Source organism: Lycorma delicatula, chromosome 9, assembly GCF_047948215.1.
Source record: "Lycorma delicatula isolate Av1 chromosome 9, ASM4794821v1, whole genome shotgun sequence".
Classification (NCBI taxonomy): domain Eukaryota; kingdom Metazoa; phylum Arthropoda; class Insecta; order Hemiptera; family Fulgoridae; genus Lycorma; species Lycorma delicatula.
Window position 1 is genome coordinate 59,488,663 of NC_134463.1, and position 22,941 is coordinate 59,511,603.

Sequence of the window (22,941 nt, forward strand, 5' to 3'; positions counted from 1 at the left end):
AACAGCAAACATTCGGTAATGAAGCCGCATCTCACTTGTACTGCAACATACACATGATAGAAGCGGTTTAAAAACGATAGAGAGTTGTTGGATGACGACGAACGAAGCGGGAGGCCGTCAACAGTTGTTCACGACGAAAACGTTGCGAAAGCGCGCGCGCTCCTGCTCGAACAACCTCGTCTTACTCTTCGGGCAATAGCAGAAGAGCTAAACATCGGTAAAGCCGCGATACGTTCAATTCTAACAGAAAAAATACAACAAAAAAAAAACAGTGTGTTCTCGTTTCGTACCACACTTTTGAAAACAGTTGCGTCTTTCTTGCGCTCAAGATTTCGTTCAAACTGCGACCTGAATTTTTTGCAAATATTTGTGACTGGGGATGAAAGCAGGTGCTTCATGTATGATCCACAAATGAAGCGTCAATCCGCTGCTTGGTTGAGTCCAGAAACACAAAGACCGGCGAAAGTCAGGCAGCAAAAATGAAAACTATGTTGATTGCATTCTTCGACTCAAATGGCCTGATTCATCATGAATTTGTCCCAGCTGGCCAAACCTTGAATTCTAAATTCTATTTGGAAGTAATGAAATGCCTGATGCGTAGCATTCGTCGAATCCGGCCCGAGTTCCGGGTACCGGGCAGTTGGACTCTCCTCTTATCCCACCCACCCCATTCATCCGACTTGGCTCCAGCAGACTATTTTCTGTTCCCGAAACCCAAGTTGAAGATGAAAGGCCGCTTTTTCGAAGACATTCCGGCCATCCAAAGGGCTTGCACCAAGCAGTTGAAGGCGATCCCACAGTGATTTTTACAGAGCATTTGACGGGCTCTACCGGCGCTGGAACGAGTGCATAAGTAGAGAAGGATTCTACCTAGAGGGCTAATATGAGTAAATTCGTTTATCTCTAAATCTGTTTTTTTATTTAATTAAGTTCGGGAACTTTTCAGTCATACTGTGTACAGCATATACACATACATGATAAGATTTATTGGGTAGCATTGAAGAACCAAGATGGTTTGCTATATATTCATGTGGACTAGATGCCCAAGACAATGTTTACCAATAAGTAAACCACTTCCTGCATTCACCCACCATGTCCACAATGGAATTCTTATGACTTACTACTGTTCACTTGTTCTTACCACAGTCTTACTAATATCTCTGTCACCACAACTGCGTTGAACTCAGGCTTTCAAAACTGTTCTGTTATTACTTATTATCACGACTGTACTAACCTGCTTTCTTTGTCAGCTGGTCCCTGGCAGTATTTATATCCTTTTTTTCTTTTTCTGTTTAGCCTTCAGAACCACCGTAAGCTATTACTTCAAAAGACGAATGAGGATGATATGTATGAATGTAAATGAAGTGTAGTCTTGTACAGTCTCAGGTTGACCATTCCAGAGATGTGTGGATAATTGTAACCCAACCACCAGAGAACACCGGTATCTGCAATCTAGTCTTCAAATCTGTATAAAAGTAACTGCCTTTACCAGGATTTGAATCTTAGAACTCTCGACTTTAAAGTCAGCTGATTTGTGATGATTAGTTCACCACTAGGCCAATCTGGTGGGTAGTATTTACATTCCTGGCCTGCAGAACCAATACCTGCCTCATCCTTTTTAACATTCCTGGTCAACTAACATCTTTTGGAGGAGGTGACGTCTGTATTACAAAGAAAAGATCGTTAAATGAACCTGTTATTCTTAGAAAAAATTCCCTTTTATTTTCTTCTGAATTCTTCTTTTCATTATTATTTTCTCTTTCTTTTTTCTTAATTTTATTACACTGGTTCATGATAGTGGTCTTGTTGCAGTATAATTAAATATTAAATAAACTGCCAATTTGTAGTAAAGTTTTTGTAGTAAAATTTTTGTAGTAGAATTTGTTTTTAAAATATATTATTAAAAAAATTGTTAAATTTTTAGAATTGTCTGTTTTATTGGCTTATCCATTATACTACTTGTAAGAAAAAAAATTTTTTTATTTATTTTTAATATTTAGGGATTAAAACGAAGAGAAAATTGTCTAAGCAGATTTCTTACTTCTGAAAGTTTACCACAAATACTTTTGAGCACTTCACAAAGAAATGTTTAAAAAATGACAAAGGTAATGAAAATGTAAAAATTTAGTGTGAAATTTATGCTTCAGTTAATTGTTTAAAAAATAAGTGAGTGACATTGTGTAAATTTTCTGTTTAATAAAAAAAAATATTTCTAATCTTAGGAAATCACATTTGTTAAAGGATTGTAATTGTAAATATTTATACAAATTTAAAATAAAAATTATATTTTAATCAAAATAATTTATTCCATGAATGATTTCTTACAAGTTTCAACTGTGTACTTACATTGTATTATCACAATGCCCTATATGCAAGTATGTAGCATCAAATAAGGCTGTGAATTTTGATATCTAAAGACAAGGTTGTTTTTGTTGCTCACAGTAGGGTCCAGATTAGAGTAAAATGTAGATTTTTTTGCGAGTGCCCCTCTAACCATCATTACATCTCTGTTGTTAACTGTAGAAAACCAACCATCAACAACTTTCTTACACTATTTTATAACGATATTTTTTTTTATGTATCATAAATTCAACCCCTGAAACAGGTAAGTTGAATAACTAAGATAATCTCATGAAACTAAGATTAGGTAGGTTCCATGGTAACTCTATGCCATGAAACTAAGATAGGTTTAAAAAACAAACCAACATGCAATTGATTCAAGTATATGGCAGCCTACAAAAGTTAAGTTTTAATCTTAATAAAATAAATAAATGTCTGTCTATAAATATTCCTAATTGTTCTTGTAAAAAAAATTCCTAAAATCTGATATTGAATTAATTATATTTTACAATAACTCTTAGTTGAATTTTTATGACAATGTTCAAATCATCTATTTGAACATTTTAAAATAAAAAAAAATAATGCTAGTGTAAAAGAACATATATACTTAAATTAGATTTGAAAATCCATTAAGTTCATAAATGACAGTTCTGCTTGTTTTATTCAGAAATTCTGTTTAAAGAATATGTGAGGATTAATAAATAAATTTAAAAAAGTTGATTTCTTTATTGCAGAAACACGTGTAACTTCATATTCTATACATTCATTGTTTAAATCTGTTACTGTAATTCTAAATGACTACTTTTAATTTTTAATAACTTTTTTTAAAATTACAGTGCAAAAGTTGTTTATAAACCAAAAAATGTTTTGACTACTAGAAGGAATGGAGTACAGAATTTTTTTTGTAGTTTATGAAAAATGCCCATGCCTGGTCATGATTTGAACCAAAATATTCAGATGAAAGAGATGTTACCACTCCATTATATTAATAAAATAAAGATTCAATAAATTGGACATGTTCATTGGAACTACAGCCCATAACTTTTCCCTTTTGGAAAACTTGCTCCGATTAAATATACTCAACATGACTTTCCTTCAGTTGCAAATCTTCTATAAACTGAAAATCTGCAGTTTAATTAAAAAATAAAACAAATTATCATGTAAAAATGTCACATAAATTTATCATGTAAATCTTGTGTTATTTTACCTTTCCTGAGATATATGTTAATGATTTTAATGAATTTTCTAATGTTTACATAAATCTCTGTTAAAACTTTACTTATAAATTGCTGAAACAATTCCAAAAAAAAAACTTGCAGGACTGCTTTTAATACGATTAACATCTTGGTAATCTGCCTCTCTCTTAGTATGTTGTAAAGTGTTTTATTATAAACTATTCTATTAAAAATGTATTTAGGAAAAATTCTTATATTTAGTAATAAGTTTTATTATAATATTTTGGGAGGTTTGTGCCCCCTGCTTTTTATAAATCTAATGAAACACTGTTTCATCAGGAACTAAAAATTGCAGAAATTTTGCCTTATCACTGTTAGATTAAAGATTTATTTAAAACATTATTTGCTAATAGAATTAAATCAGTTTTTTGCAGATTTTATTATAAACTAATAAGTTAATCATAACTACTAATCCCATTGAATCAATGATTTAATTAGCATTTAAGGGATTGCAAAATCAGACTGCCAGGAAGGCCTTCGACTTCAACTAATGACATCTACATTCAGAAAATCAACAATCTAGTGCATGCAAATCACCAGTTGACTGTCAGAGAACTTACAGAAGAGGTTAGCATCTTGATTGGATCATGTCATGACATTGTGACTCTAAAATTGAACATGCATAGAGTTGCAGCAAAGTTTGTCCCTCATTTGGTGACAACAGAAAGGACATCAAGTGGACATTTGTCAGCAACTTCTTGAACAAATCAATAATGATGAAACATTCATGCAAAGAATCATAACGGGAGATGAAAGCTGGGTTTATGGCTATGACATCGAGACCAGCGTTCAGATATAACAATGGATTGGCAAAGGATCTCCACGCCCCAAGAAAACATGTCAGTTGCGATCCAGTGTCAAAGTTTTTTCGATTTTAATGGAATTGTGCATTTGAATTGTTGCCTCAAGGTGAAACAGAACTGTGCATACTATAAAGGTGTTTTACAATGTGCAAAAAGAGACCAGAGTTGTGGCGGGACAACTCATGGTTCCTTCACTATAACAAAGCACTCGCACACTCAGCTTAGTCAGTTCTTCAGTTTTGTACTAAAAATCAGATGACTGTCCTCCCGCAGCCTCCCTACTCGCCAGCCTGGCTCCTTGTGATTTTTTCTTATTTCTGAAATTAAAATCAGTGATGAAAGGATGCTGCTTTGAGACTATTGATAACATTAAAACAAATTCATCACAGATTAAAGGCCACTTTAAATGAAGCTATCCAGGACTACTTCGCGAAGTGGAAACGCTGCGGGGAAAAGTGAGTAAATAGGGGAGGGGAGTATACTTTGAAGGGGTCAAGAACCAATAATCTGTAAAATTAATAATAAAGATTAAAAAAAATAAAGTTCGGTTGCAGACCTTGTATATTAAGTATTGTAGCTTGAAAAGAAACTTTTTTGAACTTATAAAGTTTCTTTTAGTGCTAATGAATCAATTTAAAAATAATTGTTTTTTCAAAAATATTATAAATATATGAGATTAAAAGAAATATATGTGTGAATTAATTTTTTTTTATTTTGAAAATACTTGCAAATAATTCTGTATATAACAAGTATTTACTTTTACATTCTAGTAATTAATAGTATTTTGGGTCTTTTAGTATTTTTTGGGCACTTTTATTATAAACTAATAAGTTAATCATAACTTCTAATCCCATTGAATCAATGATTTATTAACATTTAAGGGCCACTTTTTCAGATGACTCCCACTGGTTGTAAGTTTCTTTACTACAATAGAAAATAACTTGTAGGCCTATGCAATTTTTTTGTTAATGAATGTAATTACAATATAAAGTCAATCGAAATTCAAAAAGATTTAAATATTAAAACAAACTGTCATATTAATTGTAATAAGCAGTATCTTCCAGTATTAACAGGAACGGATTACAGCTACCAAGATGATGTCTCCACAAGAACTCACACATGTAATTGTCTACCATACCTTGATGAGTTTCAAAGTGATGCTGGTTCCTTCTTTTCGCTTAGCTCCATAGTCCTTCCATACATTGTGTATGAGAACCAGTAATTTGATCAATAAAGTTATGTAAGTGATTTACAGTGAGTGTAGTTGCGGTTGGCATTTCTTATGCCGTTATACGCTGTCCATTGATCGGAATGGATAATTGTTCCTGGCCTAATGTTTTCAACAATTATGGATAGTACAGTAGCTTTGCATCAGGAATGGCATACAAGAAGCATTCATTTGTTTTGCAACATACACCACCAAAAACCCATTGACTGAATTGTTGTCACCTGCAGTTATATTTCCTTTTTTTTAAACCAATTCATCTACTTCAACATTCATATTACATCTACCAATTTTAGTTAAGATTCCTAAGCAATTTCGCCATGCATGGCTCTTGTAAACAGTTATTCCTTTTCGCCACTGTTTAATGTGAATTGTTCAACTCCCTCTCACAAAAAGTAATAGCTGCCATTTCATAATTCCAACAATACAGTGGAATAGTCTAGTTTTACTTGTTTGAGCCATGTGTCTTTCTTCAGCAGTACATCTTCACAACATTCCCTACAGTGACAATGCCAATGGTCTCTTCAATCAGATAGACATAGTCATTTCAAAACAAAGCGAACACATTTTAATAAAGGGTAATATTCTCATGCACTGCAAAAATTGAACTGTGTTTTCTTTTCAATTTACTAATTCATGCAACACAAATTTTAACTTTCAGAAAAAAATAACAATAATCATAAGAATGAAATTGCTATTGAACAACTCCCTCGCTCTGACTCTGTAAATAAACAGTTATTAACAACTAAACAAACTAATTTTTGAAATTTGAATTTATATTAAAAAAAAACATACTGAAATGAAATGATGCCCTCTGGTTGTTCAACACCAAATTGAAAATCAAGTCTAACACAGATTATAACCTTTTTTTTTTATTATAACCTAAGTTCACTAATGGAATTTTTTTCTGCTACCCTGGAAACTTCAAGTAGAATATTTTAAAATATAATTGGTGCTGTCTATCCTAAAGAAAACTAAAGATTAGGTCATATAACATTCAAATCCGTTGGGAACAAATTAACATACTTCACATACAATTTTATGAAGATGTTGAATAATACTGCATCCAGTAGGAAAATTAAGTTACAAATTAAAAATTGACTCCTGTTACTTTCTGCTACTGCCATTGCTGATGAATTATGAATTCGGGCTTGACTATGAAGTTTTTTTTCTTAATTGCGGATTTAAATTTTGTCATAACAAGCCAAAAACAAAATATTGCTAATAATAAAATATAAAACCAAGCTTTTTTGAATACATTTTAACATTTAAATGAGAAAAAACTTCATTAAAACTAAGAGATGACTAAGAAAGAGTATGAAAGTATTTATTATGTGCCTTTGAAACACAGCCCGAGTACCCTTATAGACACTAAAAATGAATCTTAAATTCATTTATTCATGATAATTTATGAAGGAATTGTGCTACTGCGTATAACTGAACTAAACACAGGGTGTGTATATGTGCGCATATTAGTGAAAGCATGTGCACAGAAGCCATCTCTTCTAAAATTGATCAATTTAGCGGTTGTTTATTTTTACTTAAATATATAAAACTTAAAAAATTATTTTAATATGTTAATACTAATTCTGATTTTGGTTTGAGAAAGGAGAATATAGGACTGATCCTACCCTACACTAAAGGGCATTTGTAAGTAGGTCTGTGTGTGTGTCCATCCCTCTTAGCTTAGGACCAGAATGTACTGATCACTAGCGGAAAATCCCAATTTGTTAGTACAGGTTTCATGCTGGTCAGGTGTATACTTGTTTTATTATTATGTATCGATATATCTGCGAAATATATATTAACATAGTTCTTTATCTATGTTATTGTTTTTCTTAAAAAAATAATTAACTATAACCAAAAAGTAGGCACCGGAATGTACCGATCACTAGCGGAAAATTCCAATTCGATAGTATCAATTTCAAGAGTTAAATTTTCAATTTAACTTCCGTTATATCAATTTTCATCTTAAAAAGAAATAAATATTTTTATAGAAGTAATCAATTTTGGAGACTTAATAATCCCACTCCGAGATGCCGTCCACCTGGGCAACCCGCCTGGAGGGCCTAGCTGCGGACTCTGCAGCTAGTTAATTACAAAATTTTAATTCTTATAAGTCATCAAAATAGAATAATTAAAAAATTTCTCAACAATAAAAAAAAATCAAAAGTAGATTTATTTTGTTGCTACAGAAACGTTGTTAATAAATTCTCATTTCATTAATAAGAGTTGCAGATATTACACATCTAACTGATTTTGTTACTGGAATGAATTTTAAGTTGATTTTACAGAGTGTACGTCCCCTCCGATCCTGTTATTACGCCAAAAACATAACACAAACAAGTCAGGATAGGTCAATCTGGTACCATGACACTTCGGATCGATTGAGGTAATGCTTTAAGGCTGTACCGGGTCGCTCTGAGAGTGTTTAAAAAAAAAGAAAAAAAAGTTGGTCTCACGTGGATGGCTGGGGATCGTTTTTTACTTTAATAATTTTTCCTCTTTTTTTCATTTTCTCATTTTCATTCACATTTCCACAGTATACCACTGTGTTTGTATACACCAACACAGGATCGTGAGACGGGCGAGTATCGTACAAAACAGACACTTACTTTGTAAAATACAATAACACACACATATAGGAACTCACACGTAGGGGCTTGCCTGTCAAATGAATGTAGATACCAAGTGTGTATTAGCAGGAAGGAGTGGACGTATCCCTCACAATTATTAATTTATGTTTTGTTTCAAAAAACAAAAACCAATAAACACAGAAAATAAAGAATATAATTAATTTGCACTAATGTATTAATTGTATTTACAACAATAACTTTTAAAATAAATGCTTTTGATTACTATTATTCAAAATAAAAATATGTAAAAATTATAAATAAAATAAATGCGTAGTGAACTTGAGAAAAATTATTCCTTATTCCCTAGATACAATAAAAAACTGAACAAAAACAATTATAACCATTTATTCAAATAATTTTATTTTTTAATATAAACAATTACTCATGAAAAATACACAGTTGATGTAAGAATACATTTACGGAAAGGGTAGTATAATGTGTATTACACCTTCCTCTCACAGCCAAGCTCGTTTTTTCATCTGGCGTACAATACAAATAACTATAGTACTACGAATTTTTATAAAAAAATTACAGAACTGATCAAATTTGACGCAGCTGAACACCTTAAGAACTATTATCAAGGATACCTACGCATGTAAAATATTGCACTAGGCTTTGTATAAATAAGAAAGATAATTTGAAACGGTATTTACGAGAGTCAAATATAAACCAAATATATCCCCCTCAAGTTCAACACGAACCTTCTCTTCAAGCTCGTATATGAGCATGAGGGAGCTGGCGCAAACGGAGATGTAAGAAGAGGCTGAACATTCCAGCAGTCTCAGCTTTCTTCTTTCTAATCAGTAGCATTTTGTCAGGGCAAAATTTTATTACTGAGAATTATCTCAAGAATCAGGGCTTAAATCTCTGAAATTTTAACTAAAGTTCATGCGTAGTTTGGGATGTGACGTCATGTACCCGATTTTACAACTTGAGTTAGCAAATTTAAAGAAGGACAAGAAGCTCTAGAAAATGAGCCGCAATAGGCGTTCAATGTCAAGTATGACAGATAATATCGATTGAACTGTGACAGAATAATCTTTAATTGAAGTTTAATATTTCATAATAAAATGTTAATACGTTGTCCGATTTAACTGACAAAAAAAACTGATGATAATATATCGTGTTTTTCACTAATTTGAGATAAAAATCCAGTTTTCTTACTCATTATTTATATTTTTCATAATATTCCTTCAAAAACTGAATATTTTTTTGGTAAATTTTGCTTAGTTCTTTCAAAATTAAGTTTTAAGTGTTATTCTGTGTTTTTGTGTGTGTGTGTGTGTGTGTGTGTGCGCGCGCGGATATTAATTTCCAGTAATACATTTGGAATTCGCTCGCTGAGTAAATTAATAAACACATTAAGGGAATTATTTTATCTAAAGGGAGAAGTCCTAAGATATAGCATGAAAATAGGCAGTAACGAAAAAAAATAATTCATGTTTAATAATTTCTTATATAAATTCGTATATAATAATAAGAATAGTTATACAAAAGCAAATATAAAAAGGGAAGATATGTATAGGTCTTTATATATTTATATTAAATTGTTTTTTATTTGAAAGGTAACAGGAATTATTTATTTAAAAGATAACGAATTAAACTAAGTAAAGAGAAAATATGGAATTGCGTGATATGAATTCATTACCGAAGGATAAATTCAAAGTTAGGAATAAAAAATAAGTTGATGAAATGTGACGTAAACGAAGATAATTTTAAGATAAATACTAAAATAGGAAACCATAACACAACCAGAATTTGAAATATGTATTTTTCTTACATAAAAATAAATTATTAAAAACCAAACAAATTACGTTCGATTAAACAAGCAGAGATATTTTAGTATTTTACCTCTAACAAACGTATTTTAATTAAAAATATGATATGGATGAAATTACGGTGAAAGCACATTAGATACTTACAAGAATCGAACCCAATATATGTAGAAAAAAAATTTGATAATATCAATCATAAATTCAGGAATTAGAAAAAGAACTTTTTTAATTTTAAAAAAATGTAACGCTTTATCAGAGTCAGAACGGGCTCCTTATACAGGAGAGTGATTTGAAGAATGGATAAATTTATACTAAACATAATTTATTACTATGGTCATTTTATATCTTTTCTAATGACTTGGAAACTTAATAATTTGCTTCATAATGTAAAACATGGAAAAGTAGTTTTTTTACAAGTGCCCAAAAAGGAGTGTAATGTATTTAGGATGTATATATGTATGTTCGCTCCACCGTAGCAGCTCAACGGTTGAACCGATTTGCTCAACGGATGATCCTGCTTTGGAATCCTTACATTACCCTGGTAGTGTCGTAGGCTATATATATGCTTGTGTGTGTGTGTTTAAATAAATGTCACCCACACGCTCTTTAATTATCATTAAGGAACAATTTTTTTTTTAGCAGTAATATATTCTAATTTTTAATATTTATCACTTGTTTCTCATTGTCTTCTTCCTAGCGTTCCAAATTTGGCTATTCGGAATAACGTTTTCCAGTTATTAGCCGTTTTTTTAAGATGTCACTATTTCAGTCAGGAATTGTTTTTACACTAATATATTTGTTTTAAAAACACAAAATATGTTTGATAATTAAACATTATCATTAGTATTCAAGAATATCTTTTAAAATATCTGTTTGGGAGGAAAATGTAGATTAAAAACTACATTATAACGTAAATATTAACATAATTTATATTGTGAATTTCTGCCGATAAGACAAACCAACAGTACGTAATTTTTTTATGAGAGTTAATGTAATTCGTCCAGTCTTGCGTAAAGTATTTAATCACATTTTATTTGTGAATGTATATTAACCATCTCACCAGTCACTTCATGAGTGTAATAATGGTTACGTTTATTTTGTATACTAATCATACACAGCATATCCAAACGAACATATTATTTTTTTTAACCAAGTTTTTTTTGTAATAGCTCTTTTTTTAATGGTCAATAACTACAAAATTTTAGTCCAAATATTTCAAATTTGAGTAAGAACGTGATTAAATATTAGTTAATATGAAGTTAATTTGAAATTATTAGAATTTTTAAAATATAAAATTATTAAAAGGGGTTAAATTTGAGTTAAGCTAAAAACGACAATGATTGTTAATGTCTACAAGTGCCCATGAAGATGATGAGGTAGAGTGTGTGTACTAAGAAATTGAAAAAGAAATTAAACACATAAAAGGGGATGAGAATTTAGTAATAGTTGGAGATTGTAATGCAAGCATCGGAAAAGTCAAGGAAGGAAGTATTAAGTGTGAATACAGCCTGGGCAAAAAAATGAAAGGAGGGGTTGACTTATTGAGTTTTGCGTCAAGTATAATTTAGAATTGCAAACTCAGCTTAAAAATAATAGTAAAAGAATAAGCACATGAAAAACGCCAGGCGATACTGCAAGGTATCAGATAAATTATATCATGGTTAAGCTGACATTTAGAAATAAACTTGACTGCAAAGCATATCCAGGAGAGCGACCATAATTTAGTAATAATGAAATGTAGATTGGGGTTTAAAAACCTGAAGAAAAGATGTCAGATGAATCGGTGGAATTTAGAGAAGCTTGATGAAGAGGAGGTAAAGAAGATTTTTGAGGACATCGCAGGAGGTCTGAGTAAAAAAGATAAAGTAGAAAATGTAGAAGAAGAATGGGAGAATGTTAAAAAAGAAATTCTTAAATCAGCAGAAGCGAACTTAGGTGGAACAAAGAGAACTGGTAGAAAACTTTGGATTTCAGATGATTTATTGCAGCTGTGGATGAACGTATAAAATATAAGAATGCTAGTAATGAAGAAAGTAAAAGGAACTATAGACAATTAAGAAATACTATAAGTAGGAAGTGTAAACTAGCGAAAGAAGAGTGGATTAAAGAAAAGTGTTCAGAAGTGGAAAGAGAAATGAACATTGGTAAATAGACGGAGCATACAGGAAAGTTAAGGAAAATTTTGGAGTACATAAATTAAAATCTAATAATGTGTTAAACAAAGATGATACACTGATTTATAACACAAAACGTAAAGTCGAAAGGTGGGTAAAAGATATTGAAGAGTTATGTGGAGGAAATGAATTAGAAAATGGTGTTATAGAGGAAGAAGAGGAAGTCGAAGAGGATGAAAGGGGAGAAACAATAATGAGATCTGAATTTAAGAGAGCACTAAAAGATTTGAGTGGCATTGAAAGGCTCTTGGAATAGATGAAATACCTGTAGAATTACTACACAGTGCAGGTGAGGAAGCAATTGATAGATTATACAAACTGGTGTGTAATATTTATGAAAAAGGAGAAGTTCCGTCAGATTTCAAAAAGAGTGTTATAGTCATGATACCAAAGAAAGTAGGAGCAGATAAATGTGAAGAATACAGAACGATTAGTTTAATTAGTCATGCATCAAAAACCTTAACCAGAATTCTGTACAGAAGAATTGAGAAGGGAGTGGAAGAAGTGTTAGGAGAAGACAAATTTGGTTTCAGAAAAAGTATAGGGACAAGGGAAGCAATTTTACCGCTCAGATTAATGGTAGAAGGAAGACTAAAGAAAAACAGACCGACATACATGGAATTTATAGATTTAGAAAAGGAATTTGATAATGTAAACTGGAATAAAATGTTCATAATTTTAAAAAATGATGAAGGGTTCAAGTATAGAGAAAGAGGAACAATGGCTAATACTTACAGGATTTGAGCATTTTAAGCTTATATTGTATTTTGTTACCTCATTTTTTATTGTTTAACTTTATTAACATAATTTGTAAGCTATAAATAAACAATACTAGACAAAGAGTTAAATCATATCGTAGTTACATATTATGAGATCATATCTAATACTGAAGAGCGAGTCTTCATGAACAAGCTTAATCATGTCTGTGCAGGTGAAAGCATGTAGCTGAAAACACAGCTGTGTTATTTGTATTAAGCACTGGATTTGGGAATGAATTTTATTCATTCATTCATTCATCAATTTTATTCATCTTATTGCTGTCTTAAGTTTTTTAACAGTGTAGTGTAAAATTTGTATTGTTCACCGGGAAGGTGAACAATACAAATTTTACACTAACTCTTTTACATTTTGGATTTGGATTTCTAAGGTAATATTTTTATATACCTATCGGATAAAATAATGCTGATGTTAATTTTCACGCTTCATTTTGGAAAAATAAATTTATTGTGCGGATGTTTCTCGATCTGTGTGCCTGAAAAATGTAAAGAGTTTTGATTTTATATGATGTAAAGTAAAGAGAATTCAGGGACAGTTTGTATTTTACCGGTCGATATTTGTTGTCTTCCTATTGGTTCGTTTAATTCATACCTTACGATTGATTAAATACAGGGATTACGATTGGTTGGAGATTACTGCCTTATAATTTTTCAGTTCCTTTCACAGCTGTTAATGGCTTGAAGTTGTAACTTTTTGATTGGTCAGTCATATTTGTACTTTTGACTATTTAGGAGAATACAGTATTCTGATTGATTGTATATTGAACTAATCTGTTGTAGCGGGGAAACTGAGTGTGAACCGCGATATGCTGGAATGAATGTGCATTATCACTGGTTTATTTTTATCGGCATTGTAATGGAAAGATTACAATCTTGTTTGCGACATGTTTTAGTCTTTTTTCGCAGGTTAAGTGGTTCTTATGAGTGGGCAAGTAATACATTAATGTTTATCTAATTGCACTTAATAATCTTCCTTTTATACAGATGTCAGAAAGTTCTTAGATGACTTATCTAAGAAGGTTTCCTACAGTTGAAGATGTGGTTAGAGTTATGGTACCAGGAGCTGATAGAAGATTATTGGCACATCATCAACAAAATGAATTTCTTGGTCGAAGTTAATGAGGATATACAAATAAACAAAACCACAAAATAAAAATAAATGTGAAACATTAATACCAAGTGATTTAGAAGGCGTTGATGCCTTTTGAAGGAATTGTTTTTTTCTGACATCAACTGTCTGTTTCGTAATCAAACTTCAATATAGTCGTTTTATAATCTCTCTTACTCTAAAGAATTGAAGATGAATATTTTATCTAAAAGTAGCACCCCTAAATAAACCTATCACACCAATATTTTCTGGAATGATATTATTCTAGTCCATTGCTCCTCCCGTATATTAAAACAAACCTTTTTCAACACTAGTCACAAAATAATTGATCACCTTTTTGTCTATCTCATGACAATGGGTTTTATATTTTAAATTGTTTTGTATAATTTATTTCCTTATCTTCTATTTTTTCTAATAACCTTTTGCCATCTTTCTGGCAACTTCATAATTCCGCGCTCATAGAACTCCTGGTCCTTATAAGAAAAAAACTGAACCGAATGCCATTTTAGGTCATCATCATTAGTGAAAGTTTTACCAAAGATGTGTTAGACCTTCAATCGTATTGGTGGAATACGATTCTTTTGCGATTTGCTAATTCTGGCCGTTTTCTTCGGCTGCTTCTTCCAGTTTTATTAGAGGTTTACATTTGAATTGATCCTTTGATTCCTTGAAAGTAATTTAAATTATACAAAGCCCACCGGGCTGGTATAGTGGTTAATTCGTCATCTCAAATCAGCTGATTTCGAAGTCGAGAGTTCTAAGGATCAAATCCTAGTAAAGGCAGTTACTTTTATGCAAATTTGAATATTAGATCGGGATACCGGTGTTCTTTGGTGGTTGGGTTTCAGTTAACAACCCATCTCAGGAATGGTTGACGTGAGATTCCTATACTTTATTTACATTCATACAATCATCCTCTGAAATACCTTACGGTGGTTCCGGAGGTTAGACAGAAAAAGAGAGGCAAAGGTGTCGGGAGTATGAATTTTTTTTTGGAGGGAGCTCAGAGAAAAAAAAGGAAAAATAAGTTACGAAATGATATATAGTATAATTTAAATTTATTTATAAATATAAAAACGTATATATAAATGTAAAAGAAAATTATTAGTAAACATACAAACAAAAATCTATAAGGCAATTCTTTTATTATATTCAAAAAACTCTTCTATTCAACAAACAAAAATCATTGTTCCACTTATCAGTTTAGACCATACAAACTTTCTCGAAAAACAATATTTTTTACTCGTTTATCTCTATGCTCTGAAGACAATTTCACTTTCATTCCACTCCATGCTTTTACTCTTGATAACGCAACAAACAATTGTCCATACCCAATAACTTCACTTCTCAAATCAATACCAACCAATTGAGACTTTTTGTCATACATTGCACAGGAAACTGAAGTCTCTTCAGTGAAAATCCTTTTGTACTCTCATCCAAAAGTTATTCTTGGAATACGCACTGTTTCTCCTTGTATATTTCCAGTCAGAAAACATTATTATCCATTCCTGTAACAAGAAGTCTCGTTCCATTGTATAAATCCTCTTTATGCTCAAATTTCTTAAACACATGACAATCGAATTCTTCCTTAACTGCAAAACATAATTTGAAAAATATATTAGCAACATGTTTCGCATATATATATATATATATATATATATATATATATATATATATATATATTAATTAAAGAAAAAAATATTATTAGTATAAATAAAAACAAGTACAAATAATAAATATATAATAATATAAAAAGTATAACACATGGCCACCACGGGACATGTACTAACGAATCGGGATTTTCCGCTAGTGATCGATCGATACATTCCGGTGCCTGTTGTCTGAGCACATTTTTACTTATTGTTGTACGGGGATTCGCATCACTTGGGACTACTGATGGTTTATGTGCTAAGCTGAGGGGGGCGGACACACAAACAAATGCCCTTTAGTAGGGTAGGATAAACATTGTTAATACTATAAAAGTATGCAATTTTTTCAAAATAAAAGTAATAAAAAAATAATTACCTAAGATAATCAAAGAGTTTTTTAAAAGTAACGTAAATAAATAATTAAGTGTTATTTTCATAATAACATAATTAATTTTCAAAATAACAATAATTATTATTATTTTAAAAATTAATCACAGAATATATACGTTCAACATTTTAAAGTAATAATTGTTTAAAGCGTTCGTCTAAATCTTACAAACATAAGATTTTAATAATTTAATTCAGAGATTTAGAAAAATGGTGGTACCTATTACAAACAAATAACAACATTAACATTCAACACAGGCTGGTATTCAAAGTAGGTGACATGGGAACACAATATAATGAACAGTGTTAATATCGGACACCGTAACATCAGCGGACAATTAGGTGATGCGTTGTATTACATAAACGTAGTTACAGTTTAACCGACGTAAAAAATAATAGTATTTGAAAGTGGTAGCCGGGGTAAAGATCGAGTGAGAAGAAATAAATCTTACTGACAGAAGGACAAGTCATTATCAGCCAGTCAAACAGTCGGTATAGCCAACTTAAAATTTGAATTACGGTTGAAATAGGTTGAAGTAAGGAGAAGAGTAGAGAAATAGCTGAAATGTAACAGTAGAAAACACAGCAGTTTAGAATTTCTTACCCTTAAATATGTTAATATAGATCCTGACCGAACCTGGAACTGACAGTTGGTGTATTACTTAAGAATTTTCCACATCCCTTCGTTAGTTTCACAAGTGAAAAAAAAAAAATTGTAATTATTTCTTAAAATGTATTATGTTTCTTCAGTTTTCAATATATATATATATATTTTTGTCTTCAGTCAGTTGACTGGTTTGATGATTCAGCTCTCCAAGATTCCCTATCTAGTGCTAGTCGTTTCATTTCAGTATACTCTCTACATCCTACATCCCTAAGAATTCATTTTACATATTCCAAACGTGGCCTGCTTACACAATTTTTTCCTTCTACCTGTCCTTCCAATATTAAAGCGACTACTCCAGGATGCCTTAGTATGTGGCCTATAAGTCTGTCTCTTCTTTTAACTATATTTTTCCAAATTTCTCTTTCTATATGTGACCATTGCAGTGACTCATCACTTATACTATACCCATAACGAGAAAGGAACTACTAAGCGATACCAGTCGCATCGTAGACCTAATTACGGCAAGTCCTTCAATGACCCACCAACTCTAGGATATAGCTCTACGAGCATGTTAGTGTGCGGAAATTGTAGCCACATACGTCAGAGAAGTGAACCATTAATAGACCAAATGAAGAATCGTAAGAAACGTAAATTTGACCTATCAATACATCCACTCAAATCTGCGTAAATCACATCGAGCTTCCACCATGACGACGGGAACATGTCGACCGTCCCCAAGTGTCACAAAATGCAATTTACTTATCCTAAAAGGATCAATCTTATAAAAGCATATAGTAAGATGTGAAATGTTACCTGCGTAGGAAGGAACAGAATATGGCAGTGGTAAAATTGAAATAATAATAATAATATCTATAAATCGGCAAAGTGAACTTAAGCGGAACAAAGAGAAGTGGTAGAAATCCTTGGATATTACAGGATATATATCATCTGATTGATGAACGTTTAAACTATAAGAATGCTAGTGATGAAAAAAGTAAAAGGAACTATCGACAATTACGATATACTATAAACAGGAACTGCAAACTAGCGAAAGAAAAGAGTGGATTAAAGGAAAATGTTCACAAGAGGAAAGAGTATCATTGAAAGAGTTCACAAGTGATCATTGGTAAAATAGATGGATAGGATTTTAAAGTGAGGTCATACATCTAAATCGGCTCAATCGTTGAGCTGCTATGGTGGAACAAACATACATACATATACCCTAAAAACATTACAGTCCTTTTTGGGCAGTCCTGTAAAAATGGTTTTACACCATGTGTTTTTTTGCAGTTCAAGTAATCTCTACCCTTACATACGATAAAAGTATCTTATCAATAAGATTTTACATCAAATTTACTTTGATGAATCATTTAATACATACCTGCTATGTTTATATAAAATAAACTTTCCAAAAATTCAATTGAACCTTTAAAAAACACAGTATTGATCAATTAAAAGAAAAATTTCAACTTTTTTACAAACGACTATCAACACCTTACTGATTCCCACTGTTCTAAAAAAAACGTTTTTACAGTTATATGCGTTTAATGAAGTGTTTGTCTTATAGCTACTTTTATGTGGATTTCAGTTCCGCAAGGCAGAGTATTTAGTATTACGAATTTAAGGAAAACGTGATTTTTTTAAGGAGTTATGACATCTCATGTACCATGGGTCAGTTTATTGTTTACAAATTTCCAGACTGTGATGTACATATATTTTTTTTTTTTGTCTACAATCATTTGACTGGTTTGATGCAGCTCTCCAAGATTCCCTATCTAGTGCTAGTCGTTTCATTTCAGTATACCCTCTACATCCTACATCCCTAACAATTTTTTTTACATATTCCAAACGTGGCCTGCCTACGCAATTTTTTCCTTCTACCTGTCCTTCCAATATTAAAGCGACTACTCCAGTATGCCTTAGTATGTGGCCTATAAGTCTCTCTTCTTTTAACTATATTTTTCCAAATGCTTCTTTCTTCATCTATTTGCCGCAATACCTCTTCATTTGTCACTTTATCCACCCATCTGATTTTTAACATTCTCCTATAGCACCACATTTCAAAAGCTTCTAATCTTTTTTTCTCAGACACTCCGATTGTCCAAGTTTCACTTCCATATAAAGCGACACTCCAAATATATACTTTCAAAAATCTTTTCCTGACATTTAAATTAATTTTTGATGTAAACAAATTATATTTCTTACTGAAGGCTCGTTTCGCTTGTGCTATTCGGCATTTTATATCACTCCTGCTTCGTCCATCTTTAGTAATTCTACTTCCCAAATAACAAAATTCTTCTACCTCCATAATCTTTTCTCCTATTATTTTCACATTCAGTGGTCCATCTGTTATTTCTACTACATTTCATTACTTTTATTTTGTTCTTGTTTATTTTCATGCGATAGTTCTTGCGCATAGACTTCATCTACGCCGTTCATTGTTTCTTCTAAATCCTTTTTACTCTCGGCTAGAATTACTATATCATCAGCAAATCGTAGCATCTTTATCTTTTCACCTTGTACTATTACTCCGAATCTAAATTGTTCTTTAACATTAATAACTGCTAGTTCCATGTAAAGATTAAAAAGTAACGGAGATAGGGAACATCCTTGTCGGACTCCCTTTCTTATTACTGATATTTTTTTGTTTTAATTTTAAACTTTATTAAATTTTTCGGTCCTTAATTGCTTCATATAAAAAAAAATTTGAAAGCATATCATTCACCAAGAAATAATCAAAATGTTTCTCTTTAAAAGAATATGGCAGTGTTAAAGTTGAAAAAGCTATAAAATGAAGTGAAATATAATTTTTGATAGAGTTGGCTTCCATGTAAGCTGGTCTAGATAAAAAACATTTAAAGACTTTCCACCAATGAAAGTTACACCGTATCCAGTACAATTATCGAGTAGGATTCTACAGAACATAAAGGGATGTAATCTAATCAAACCTTTCAAGAGATCAAGATCTCTTTCAAAAATGTGGAAACACGAAAAGGTCTCACAATATACTTTTATAAAACTATTGCAGATTTTACACGCAAACATGCAAATTATAAAATTTACAGCGCAGCTAAACCACACTATCCACTCACAGACCATTGAAACACCACACCAAATGTAGTGCACCAATACGTCCGCAGTAGACCGACTAGTCGATAAATTTCAAATTGTACATGTGTGTACTCTTTCTATATGTGACCATTGCAGTGACTCATCACTTATACTATACCCATAACGAGAAAGGAACTACTAAGCGATACCAGTCGCATCGTAGACCTAATTACGGCAAGTCCTTCAATGACCCACCAACTCTAGGATATAGCTCTACGAGCATGTTAGTGTGCGGAAATTGTAGCCACATACGTCAGAGAAGTGAACCATTAATAGACCAAATGAAGAATCGTAAGAAACGTAAATTTGACCTATCAATACATCCACTCAAATCTGCGTAAATCACATCGAGCTTCCACCATGACGACGGGAACATGTCGACCGTCCCCAAGTGTCACAAAATGCAATTTACTTATCCTAAAAGGATCAATCTTATAAAAGCATATAGTAAGATGTGAAATGTTACCTGCGTAGGAAGGAACAGAATATGGCAGTGGTAAAATTGAAATAATAATAATAATATCTATAAATCGGCAAAAGTGAACTTAAGCGGAACAAAGAGAAGTGGTAGAAATCCTTGGATATTACAGGATATATATCATCTGATTGATGAACGTTTAAACTATAAGAATGCTAGTGATGAAAAAAGTAAAAGGAACTATCGACAATTACGATATACTATAAACAGGAACTGCAAACTAGCGAAAGAAAAGAGTGGATTAAAGGAAAATGTTCACAAGAGGAAAGAGTATCATTGAAAGAGTTCACAAGTGATCATTGGTAAAATAGATGGATAGGATTTTAAAGTGAGGTCATACATCTAAATCGGCTCAATCGTTGAGCTGCTATGGTGGAACAAACATACATACATATACCCTAAAAACATTACAGTCCTTTTTGGGCAGTCCTGTAAAAATGGTTTTACACCATGTGTTTTTTTGCAGTTCAAGTAATCTCTACCCTTACATACGATAAAAGTATCTTATCAATAAGATTTTACATCAAATTTACTTTGATGAATCATTTAATACATACCTGCTATGTTTATATAAAATAAACTTTCCAAAAATTCAATTGAACCTTTAAAAAACACAGTATTGATCAATTAAAAGAAAAATTTCAACTTTTTTACAAACGACTATCAACACCTTACTGATTCCCACTGTTCTAAAAAAAACGTTTTTACAGTTATATGCGTTTAATGAAGTGTTTGTCTTATAGCTACTTTTATGTGGATTTCAGTTCCGCAAGGCAGAGTATTTAGTATTACGAATTTAAGGAAAACGTGATTTTTTTAAGGAGTTATATAGTATGACATCTCATGTACCATGGGTCAGTTTATTGTTTACAAATTTCCAGACTGTGATGTACATATATTTTTTTTGTTTGTCTACAATCATTTGACTGGTTTGATGCAGCTCTCCAAGATTCCCTATCTAGTGCTAGTCGTTTCATTTCAGTATACCCTCTACATCCTACATCCCTAACAATTTTTTTTACATATTCCAAACGTGGCCTGCCTACGCAATTTTTTCCTTCTACCTGTCCTTCCAATATTAAAGCGACTATTCCAGGATGCCTTAGTATGTGGCCTATAAGTCTGTCTCTTCTTTTAACTATATTTTTCCAAACGCTTCTTTCTTCATCTATTTGCCGCAATACCTCTTCATTTGTCACTTTATCCACCCATCTGATTTTTAACATTCTCCTATAGCACCACATTTCAAAAGCTTCTAATCTTTTCTTCTCAGACACTCCGATTATCCAAGTTTCACTTCCATATAAAGCGACACTCCAAATATATACTTTCAAAAATCTTTTCCTGACATTTAAATTAATTTTTGATGTAAACAAATTATATTTCTTACTGAAGGCTCGTTTCGCTTGTGCTATTCGGCATTTTATATCACTCCTGCTTCGTCCATCTTTAGTAATTCTACTTCCCAAATAACAAAATTCTTCTACCTCCATAATCTTTTCTCCTATTATTTTCACATTCAGTGGTCCATCTTTGTTATTTCTACTACATTTCATTACTTTTATTTTGTTCTTGTTTATTTTCATGCGATAGTTCTTGCGCATAGACTTCATCTACGCCGTTCATTGTTTCTTCTAAATCCTTTTTACTCTCGGCTAGAATTACTATATCATCAGCAAATCGTAGCATCTTTATCTTTTCACCTTGTACTATTACTCCGAATCTAAATTGTTCTTTAACATTAATAACTGCTAGTTCCATGTAAAGATTAAAAAGTAACGGAGATAGGGAACATCCTTGTCGGACTCCCTTTCTTATTACTGATATTTTTTTGTTTTAATTTTAAACTTTATTAAATTTTTCGGTCCTTAATTGCTTCATATAAAAAAAAATTTGAAAGCATATCATTCACCAAGAAATAATCAAAATGTTTCTCTTTAAAAGAATATGGCAGTGTTAAAGTTGAAAAAGCTATAAAATGAAGTGAAATATAATTTTTGATAGAGTTGGCTTCCATGTAAGCTGGTCTAGATAAAAAACATTTAAAGACTTTCCACCAATGAAAGTTACACCGTATCCAGTACAATTATCGAGTAGGATTCTACAGAACATAAAGGGATGTAATCTAATCAAACCTTTCAAGAGATCAAGATCTCTTTCAAAAATGTGGAAACACGAAAAGGTCTCACAATATACTTTTATAAAACTATTGCAGATTTTACACGCAAACATGCAAATTATAAAATTTACAGCGCAGCTAAACCACACTATCCACTCACAGACCATTGAAACACCACACCAAATGTAGTGCACCAATACGTCCGCAGTAGACCGACTAGTCGATAAATTTCAAATTGTACATGTGTGTACTCTTTCTATATGTGACCATTGCAGTGACTCATCACTTATACTATACCCATAACGAGAAAGGAACTACTAAGCGATACCAGTCGCATCGTAGACCTAATTACGGCAAGTCCTTCAATGACCCACCAACTCTAGGATATAGCTCTACGAGCATGTTAGTGTGCGGAAATTGTAGCCACATACGTCAGAGAAGTGAACCATTAATAGACCAAATGAAGAATCGTAAGAAACGTAAATTTGACCTATCAATACATCCACTCAAATCTGCGT

The 22,941-nt window shown here is 31.8% G+C and overlaps 1 protein-coding gene across 1 annotated transcript in view; it reads left to right on the forward strand.

The window, feature by feature from the left end:
- LOC142330572 (germinal-center associated nuclear protein-like) overlaps positions 1-2,132 on the forward strand; it is a 31,951-nt gene extending 29,819 nt beyond the window's left edge. The window contains exon 8 of the mRNA XM_075375950.1: positions 2,001-2,132. Coding sequence (XP_075232065.1) covers positions 2,001-2,093 — 93 coding nt within the window. The 3' untranslated portion in view covers positions 2,094-2,132. The remainder of the gene's footprint in view (positions 1-2,000) is intronic.
- Positions 2,133-22,941: the final 20,809 nt, after the last annotated feature.